Source organism: Micromesistius poutassou (genome assembly GCF_964030765.1).
Source record: "Micromesistius poutassou genome assembly, chromosome: 10".
NCBI classification, from domain to species: Eukaryota; Metazoa; Chordata; class Actinopteri; order Gadiformes; family Gadidae; genus Micromesistius; species Micromesistius poutassou.
The window spans coordinates 6,652,405-6,662,404 of record NC_140280.1 but is presented as its reverse complement, the minus strand read 5'-3'; the positions used below and the strand labels follow the sequence as shown (position 1 = coordinate 6,662,404).

General features: G+C 44.3%; 1 protein-coding gene across 1 annotated transcript in view; it reads left to right on the top strand.

Annotated features, from left to right (window-relative positions):
• The window catches only part of LOC311353903 (pro-neuregulin-2, membrane-bound isoform-like), a gene marked incomplete at both ends in the record, with an annotated part of 48,105 nt that overhangs the window by 37,007 nt on the left and 1,098 nt on the right, over positions 1–10,000 (top strand). The window contains 4 exons of the mRNA XM_084473701.1: positions 2,930–3,032; positions 3,473–3,596; positions 4,170–4,297; positions 5,364–5,585. Of these exons, the coding sequence (XP_084329827.1) occupies positions 2,930–3,032; positions 3,473–3,596; positions 4,170–4,297; positions 5,364–5,585 (577 nt within the window). The remainder of the gene's footprint in view (positions 1–2,929; positions 3,033–3,472; positions 3,597–4,169; positions 4,298–5,363; positions 5,586–10,000) is intronic.

Genomic DNA, 10,000 nt, shown 5'->3' with positions numbered 1-10,000 from the left:
CCTGGAGCAGGTTCCAGTTTGTTCTCTCTCTTGGCCCTCTGAAATACTTAAGTCAAGCCGTTCCAAACGGTGTCAGACGCACATAAATCTCAACGCGGGAATATACACACAGACTTGATTTATTTCAAAATGTAAAAAAAAAAAAGAAATATAAAATTGAAAGTTGTTTTATTCAAATAAACATCGTAGCTTCAAAGTAGATGCCTGAGTCCCATGCATTGCCCAAAGCAAGGTGATAACAGATCTATTTAGTGCATGAACACATTTAACAACTTGCAACAAATAACCAGGGTTTGTGTTAATTGTATGTTATATGTTGGATTGAGAGCTGCTCGATGATTGTTTTTTTAATCTGGTGATGCATGCTGGGAAACAACGCGGTTGTCTTGCCACTGATTTTGCTTGCAGGGAGAACTATCGAGAAAAAAATAAAAACATTCCTACTGATCAAGGTGTTTTGACTATAACCTACTCCTCCCTGAATGGACCTATCGCTCTGGTTGTTTCAGTATCTGTGTTGTCCTGTTTATATCTGTGTGTGTCACAAGGTGTGTGCCACTATATCTTAATCTTCTTCTGTTGTTTCTTTTTGTCCTACCAATCTCCCCCTCTCCCCCCCCCCCCTCCCCACTCCCCTCCTCGCCAACCCCTCTGCACACGCAGAGCATCTTGGGATTGAGTTTATGGGTATGGAGCCATCTGTTTTGGTTTGACGCAAGCCTAGAACTGTAGATGTCGTCTTCATCCTAACCCCCCCCCCCCTCGCCCCAACCCCCAACCCTCGCCTCCACCCTCCCTCCCTCCCCTCCTTGTTCAACCCATGCCCATGAAACCCATGAAAACCAATGAGCCCGTGATTAACCAACCCCCTGTGCCTGGTGCGAGTCCTGCTATAACCTATAACTAGAAGCCTGGGGGGGGGGGGGGGGGGGAGCTACCCACAATGCAACTCGCCCTGCATCATCAACAGTCATTGACATGGATGTCTTGTATTGCAGCTCTCATCGAAAGCATAATGATAAGGAAATATTTATTACTAACTTAATACAGGCGGGGGGGGGGGGGGGGGGGGGGGTGGAAATACTCCATGCCGTTGAGCTAAATAAAATGTTCCCGGCAAAGCTGTGCTGTGTGGGGTCACACAGGAGCCACTGCTCCTGTGGCTGTAGACCAAACTGTGTGTGGCGGAGTGTTCTGTCACACACTGGCAGCTGTGCACCCTGCAGGTGGACGCTAACCACTGCAAGGGGGTGAGTGGTGGTACCCCTCACCCCTCACAGACACACACACACACACTTTGTGTAGTGTTTTGAGCACTATTTACAGTACGTGCAATGGAGTATTAGAATAATGTATTCTTGTAGACACAGTGCTGCGCACCATTGGTCACCCTGTAGCTCGGGGGTTGGCTCTACATGTGTGCAGGGTGAGTGCTGCGTATAGGACGTCCGGTACACCCCCCCAGCACGAATGGTTAATACCCCGGTTCATGTTGTGATGTTCCTCCTCCACGTCCTCCTCTTCCTCCTCCTCCTCCTCCTCCTCCTCCTACCTGACCTGCATCCCATGTAGTCTAGCAACAAGTCTGAGTCTCCTCCTTTCTCCTCATCTCTGCTTCTCTCCGCGCTCTGTCCTCCCCTCTCATTCGTCCTCTCTCCCGTGAGCCCCCTGAGTCGTCCTTCTCTCTGTTAACTTCCTCTTCCACTTCCCTTGCTCATCCATGTGACCGTGTCTCGTCCCATCTTCATTGCATCCTCTCATACATCCCATTTTGTTTATAACTTAGACTAGATGTATGTTTTTTTGGACAGGGATTAGCGCTGTTTGATTTGATCGTATCAGCACGAGCATGTCATGCTGAATGTAGATCTACCAAAACCATGTGACCTGTCTCTGTCTCCACCCTCCCCCGCCCCCCACCTTCCATTCTGTGTACATTTCTGATGCCTTTTCCAGAAAAGTGTCTTGAGTACTTCGCACTAGACTCAAAAGTGTCTTCAGTGACTCAAAGCGTGGAAACGTCCCGAGTCGTTGTTTTTGTTATTAATACCCACTCTCAAAGTTAGACTTGTTGTATCGGTGGGATAACATCTGCATCGGCCGCTTAAAAATAGACTAGCCTTTGAGAGATTTACAAAGGACTTAAGAAACCCAAGTTTTGGCGTGTCAGCTTTTTGAAGTGATGCTGGCGAATGAGAGGGGTTGTAGAGAGGTGGCTCGGGATTAAGTCTCCTCCTCGTCAAACTGACTCAAGCACTTTTCTGGAAAAGCACAAATAATGAAATAATAAAATAATGATCAACAATAACAACGATAAAACACTACAGCCGTTCAGTCACTGCTTATATTTAATGATTAGTGATGCTGTGGATTTATCTATAAAAGAAATCCTTCAAAATTGTGCAGAAGAAAGCTTTGTTCAGGGCACACATTAACAATCAGGAAAATGTTTTTAGCGGAAGATCAACCGTAGCAGGTCTGAAATGCTTCCATTCTCCCTGGATTGTATTGCTATCTATTACTAATTCAACAAATTCTCAATACACAAGACATTTCTAGAACAACAATCTTCCAGGGACAGTTTCAACCCTTAATAGCTCAGTTTCAATGAGCACGTATTAGGTGGAGATGCTTCTATTTACGTTTGACCTATAGAGAACCCATCAAATACAATCTAATGCTGTGGTAGCCATACACTGTAATAGCGTAGGGCAGACGTCTCCCTGTAGTGTAATAATGCAGAGCAGACCTGTCCACCGTGAGCGCAGTCAGGCAGAGTAGGCTGGATATAAATACACCAATATTAAATATGTATGTTTTCTCTCTGTAACCTGGGTGAGTGTGTGTGTGTGTGTGTGTGTGTGTGGGCGTGCTGCTGGGCAAGGGGTTTTAACGTCTGTGTGTGTGTGTGTGTGTGTGACATCCACAGAGGCAGAAGAGCTCTACCAGAAGCGAGTCCTGACAATCACGGGTATCTGCGTGGCTCTGCTGGTGGTAGGCATTGTGTGCGTCGTGGCCTACTGCAAAACCAAGTGAGTCGACAGGGCTGGAGAGGAGGTCCCTCTGGCTGTCTCAAACTCTGTTCAAACCAGTCAGTTCCCAACGGCGGGCCCATCCCATATGCATATCGGCTCGCGGGGGGGAGATTGCTGACTGATCAGTTAGCGATATTTGATGGTATACTTAAATGCCTGTATGTAAATAATTGAAAAGTTTGATTTGCTTGTCAAGTCCTTGGCGGTACAAGCATACTGCGTGATGAATTTAGCGCTAATGCAAAAAGGTTTAGATAGATAAATAGATGATAGATAGATAAATACTTTTGTTATTAGGAACTGCTGGTTGAAAACATGAGAATGTTTGGTTTCCCGCTCGTTCTTGGATGCTCACTGTTCACTGATTGATAGCATCGTTAGACAGATGTTAGCGTCACGGCCGACAGGAGGATGATGTGTGTCTGGTGTGTCTTCAGGAGACAGAGGAGGATGATGCACAATCACCTGCGACAGAACATGTTTCCGGAACACCCCAACCGGAACCTGGCCAACGGACCCAACCACCCGGGACCCGGACCTGAGGAGTTACCCATGGTTGACGTGAGTCCTCCTCCTCCTCCTCCTCCTCTCTTTATCTACCTCCACCTCCACATCCTCTCTCTCTCCAACCACTTTTACCCTTCCTCCTCCTCCTCCTCCTCCTCTCTCTTAATCTACCTCCACCCCTACATCCTCTCTCTCCACCTCTTCTTCTCCTCCTCCTCTTCCTCCTCCTCCTCCTCCTCTCTCTGTTCCCCCCCCCCCCCCTCATCTCGAGTACATGAGTTCAGGAGTGTTACTACAGAACGCTTCCTCTCTGCCACTCTGCCACTCTGTCTAGCTGTTGTTTTTAGAAACTAGGCCACGCTGCACTTTTGTCTTCTCCCTTTTGTAGCCACCGCAGCTCTGATGGTACGCTTTGATTGTTCACCCATGCCTCGCTTCTTGTAAGTCTCTTCCGATAAAAGCATCTGCTCCGTGACTTAATGTAATGGTCTTGTACACGGACACATCACCCACCCACACACACACCCACACACACACGGTCCCCCTGTTCCCTCCTGTCCCCCTTTTCTCCTGGTTCTTGTGGTCCTCTGGTTCTCACCATCTGCCCGATCCATCTGGGCCCTGCAGTACATATCAAAGAACCTCCCGGCCACGGAGCGCGTCCTGCGGCCCGCCCCCGAAGGCTCGTTCCGCGGCAGCCATGCCTCTTCCAGATCTCACAACTCTTCCACGCGAGCCCATTCATCAACCAACAGGTAGGGCCCCTCCTTGCTCCTCTCCTAGCACGCTTGCGCACACACACACACACACACACACACACACACACACACACACACCGCACCGAATACCTACGTGCACACACGCACACACATGTATACGTGCACACACACACAGACACACACATATATTCATGAACACACACACACACACACACACACACACACACACCGCACCGAATACCTACGTGCACACATGCACACACATGTATACGTGCACACACACACACACACAGACACACATATATATTCATGAACACACACACACACACACACACACACATACATACATGCACACAAACGTGTTAATGGGTGTGTGTGTGTGTGTGTGTGTATGCACACACACACCGAATACTTACACACGCACACACATTTATGCACACACAGGCATGCTTACACACACACACACACACACACTGAAGTTGTTAAGTTCCTCTGTTCGTTGCCAGTGGAACAAAAATATAAAGGGAATGTCCCTGTTGGCTGCCTGGGTTCCAGTCCCACTCGGGCCCTAGCGGCCCTGTAGCTCTGTGTGTGTCTTCCTCGTGACCCTTGTTGAAAGACGAACACAGAAACGTTTACGGGTCCTGTCTATCTCACCCGGGAGAGTGCGGCGTTAACACCGCCACCAGGGTTAGGGGCTGGATGCCCACTGGGGACAACCATGCTAAGAACGCTTTGGATAAAGTCGTCCACCAAATGCTGTCTGTTACCGTGTGACAATATGCTTATCCAAATCTGCTCCCAACTTTGGAGTTACATGTTTCCGGACATTTCATTTTTATAATCTGCTGTTGTTGAGCTTTGGTTGTACTTCATTTCAGTTATCTACTTAACTTTTTTTTTAAACTATTTCCATTTAATAATACATAATAATAATACCTTTACTCAGAGTAATACCAACAGATATATTATATCTGTTGGTAACTTTCTGTCTGTTGATAACTTTCCGTCTGGTGATAGCTTTATATTGATTGATAACTCTCTGTCTGTTGAAACTCTGTATCTCTGTATAACTGTCTCGCGTGTGTCTGTGGGTTTCCAGACACGACGAGCGGACATGGAGCCTGGACCACTCGGGCAGCATCCTATCAGACTCCCCAGGCATGATGTCTTCCTCGGTGGGCACCAGTAAGTGCAGCAGCCCCGCCTGCATGGAGGCCCGGGCCCGTCGCGCCGCGCACTGCGTCTTCTCCGACCCCCACCGACCAGGTCTGCAGTACGGAGAGTCCTTCGACTCTCTGGGCGACTCCCCACACAGCGACAGGTGGGACTACCGACAAACAGCCTTCAGCACCTTTAGCACCTTTAGCTTGTTGAGCAACTTTAGCAACTTTAGCACCTTTAGCTCGTTTAGCAACTTTAGCACCTTTAGCAACTTTAGCAATTTTAGCAACTTAAGCACCTTAAACACCTTTTGCTCCTTTAGCAATTTTAGCAACTTTAGCATTAGGATTGAGTTAGCTGAAGTGCTTTTAGCATTATCATAGATGAATAGGTTAAACTGCATTCAGCACTACGATTGGATAAATTATCTGAACTCCATTTTGCGGTTTCAATGGATGAATTATAGCTGCTGCGCAGCAATGGGTCGGGTCCGGGCTAATTTTGGCAAATTCTGAGCAACAAACAGGAGAATAGGAAGACAGGACAGTTGACCTTATAATGTTCAATTTGCACCAGTTGAGGATTGAACCCACAACCTCTGGAACCAAAGACCATTGTCTATCGCACTGAGCTAATTGGCAAGTGGCATTTCAACAGTGGCTTCACAAATTGAGTAAGCCATTCACTGTCGTGCAGGCAGATTTGAAACCACAGTAAAAAGAAAAATCAGTTTTTGAGGTAAAATTATGATATGTATTTGTCAAACATCTACTATGAGTCTAAGATGTTAGGAGCCTTCGCACATGGTCCAGTCCAAGCTATTTGGATTTTTAAATTTAGAGGCTTGCTGTGATGCCACCATCAGTACAACTGTCATGTGTTTCATGTTGAGGACATCTGACATTTTGATCTGTCATCATCATCATCATCATCACCACCCTTGCTGGGTCTCGAACTCACAATTCAGAACATTTTGTTGTTTTGTTTCGGAGTGCCAGCCCATAATGATTTTTTGAAAAAGGGGTGCCATTCCGAACCTGAAAAAAAGTCTGCCTTTGAAGGGACCTGCAGTTGTTCCCATGAGAGCAGAATTCAAAATGTTCTCAAAAATTCAGTTTTTGAGATAAAATTCTGATATTTGCCAAACTTCATCAACCATGACTCCAGAATATTCTCAATATAATATAATATTCTGCCACAGGTTGTTCAAAACCCAGTTAGAATGAAGTTGATACCTCATCAAAATACCAGATGGCCTCATTTAGAAATATAAATTCTTCTTGATGGAGACAGCACACCTCTGAATAAAAAAAAAAGAGAATCCAGGACACAATTGTATTCCTAGGTTGTTTTCTTTTTCTGAGAAAATCATCATGAATGAAAACTCACCAAACTCTGCACACAAAAGACAATAGTCCTGATGGTGGCGCTACAGCAAATGTCTAAATTTTAAAACTTTGAAAATTCATACGAAATCAACCATATGCGACAGCTTCACAACTTCCATTTAACTGTAGCCCCAACATTGGAGAAAGTTATGTACATTTTTTTTCCTTCACTCTGTTTTTTCAAAGACCAATTATGCTTTTCCAGCTTTTCAGACTCATAATGATTATTACTATCCTGTCTTCCTATTCCCGTTTGTTGCTCAATTGCCAAATTTTGCCCGGAACCGACCCATCGCTGCGCAGCACCTATAATTGTATTTTTTATTTGGAGGCTTGCTGTGATTAACTATGAGGACTTCTGGCATTTTTATGTGTTATTATCATCATCACCCTTGCTGGGTCTTGAACCCACATCCCCTCGCACCACAAACCAGCGCTTAACTCAGTGAGCTAATTATCTGGAAGTGAGACATGGTGTGTGTCTTCTCAAATAAACTCAAGGAGTCAGTGTCCGGACAGCTGTTGTAAAGGCAAATTTAAAAAATGGTCAAAATTTCAGAAATTCAGTCATCTAAACAAAAATCTGATAATACAAAAATTGCATCTTGACAGCATGGAAATGTTGGTGATTTGTTTTTAATGATAAGTGTTTTGCTTCATAAGAGAAAATATGATGTTTAAAAATTCCACTCTCACATTGGCTGCAGTTGTTCCCATGAGAGCAGAATTCAAAATGTTCTCAAAAATTCAGTTTTTGAGATAAAATTCTGATATTTGCCAAACTTCATCAACCATGACTCCAGAATATTCTCAATTTTTTTCAGGAAGATTGAAAATGTATTTATCAAGAATTTGATGGTATACGTTTACAGTACTGTTTACAGTCATACGTTTTCATGCACTGTAGGATCAATTTTTGCTTAATCAAAAATCCGAGAAACAAGTTTTGTTGAGGACGGTCTGGAGATGCTCTGTACCAAGTTTGGTGACAATTGAGCAAAAATTGTGGGAGGAGATACATTTTAAAAGTTTTACAGTTATTGAAAAAAACGTGTGATGGACTTCATAATTTGTAATGAGTTTAAGTGGACAAAAGTTTCAGCAGTATTGAGGCTACATTGTGGTGAAGTTTCAACACTGTAGCATCTACCGTTGGTTTGGTAGGAATTTTTTAAGTTTTTAAATTTAAACGCTTATTGTGCCCCCCCTAGGAGGGGGGGGCACATGTCCTTGGAGTTGAGTGAATCTGGCATGGGACTGGACCTTTGTGCATAGTTTGGTGAGTTTTCACCCATGGGAAGTATGACTTCCTTGGAAGAAGAAAGAATTCCTAGGAATACAATAGGTTCCCGGCAGCTTAGCTGCCCGGACCCTAATTAGCAGAACTGTATCTGTTGTTTTTAGGATCATAATGAAAGATGAATGAATGAAACAACAAGATAATTGAATCAATCAATCAACTAATTACAATTATGGATGAGGGAATTGGTTTGAGCACTTTTATAATTATGAAGTATATAAATGAATCAGCTAGATCTCTTGGCAATATGACAGAAGAAATTGGCTGAAACCCTTCAAGCATTAGCAATAAATGAACTTGCTATCACACATTCAACAATGAATTAACGATAAAAAACAAAGGAATTAGCCAAACGGCCATTTAACGCGATGAATGAAGGAGGTGTCTAAAGAGGTGTGATGCTGGGGGGGGTTCTCTCATCACAGTTGTCTGTCTTTTTCCACTGGTTCTGTTTTGGCCCAGCGGGTCCGTCAGAGCACGACAACGGGGACTCCAGTGGAAAATTATCCACGGCATAGCCGATGATGAAATCCTCCAGAGCTAGCACCGCACTAGCCAAGCAGTGCAACAATAGTGCTCTTGTTGCGGTTATTCCCAAGTCAATAATCAGGGGCCGTTTGCTAAAGTGCGGCCATTAGCATTGACATGCATCAGCGTGATTGAATATCGCTGGTTTTGAGTCGGCGCCCGCTATGCTTTGATGCTACTCAATTCATACCTCAATTTTGCGAAGGTCGAGTTAATATGATTTCTTAGGCTATTTAAAAAACGTCAAAGAAAAATGTGAAAAAAACAAAGGTATTTTTTAAATTGTTCTGGGCAACACAGTGTTGGGGCTTTCCAGACATGGCTATTGTCCTTGCCAAATATTTGACATGTACATATATACAAATATATCTGTGATTATTGGTTGACCTCCCAATGTAAATGTAATGTTAACCTCCCAGGACAGTAGTTTGACAAACAAGCTCCATAATCCACACCCAAATGTCTATCTTCTCATCTTTAATATTCACTTCAGAGGCCGCGTACTAAGTATGTGTGAAAAGGTTAATGTGACTTTAACTATAGGGGAAATTAGTCTTCCAGGACAGGTGGAATATATCAAGGATAAGTACCATGGTTCTCTGCCAAAATCCACATCCTTAGAGGAAGGGTGCTTCGGTATAGAGCTAGGAACCGCAGGTTTACACATTGCTAGGAGTCTTTGTTATGAGTTTTAACTTAATATTACCAAGTTCGGTTGGGTTGAATAACTTCATATGAGAATGGTAAGAACTAAGTTGAATTGGGTACTTTTTAAAAAAAAAATTCAAATGACCAGAGTAGCGTTCAATACTTGCTAAAACAATGGCCCGGAGAAAGGGATCCCTCTTCTCGTATTTTCCTTTTAAATGGAAACCCTGTAGCTTCCAGTTACAGGGTAAGGAGCTGTCATTGGCATCACCGAGTCCCAGCCTCAACAGTTGGACCAATCCAAAAAAAATTGAGGTCAAAATGGCATGGCAGCATCTGCCAAACCCACGGTTCTCATCACACCAGCACTCTGAATCACAGGACTCTCCGTGAAGTCACTGAGATCAGAGCGCAGCTCACCATCTCAGGGGAGATCCTCTGGGCTCTTTCATGTGTTGTCGGGCCTTTTTGTAATGTTATAACGCCCTTGATGATCACTATAAAAGCCAGACCAGATTGCATTACAGTAGACTTTTATTTTGAAGCGCTCGCCTTGTGCTTTGATCGGACTGTAGCGCTGTTGTAGATCACCTTGTGTCGTGAACTCTCAAAACGTTTTCCCCTTACATTCCGATTCTAAGGAACTGTGCAACGTTACCCTGTAAAAAAGATCCTTTCACTGTGGACTCATTTAGATGACAAATGTGAAGT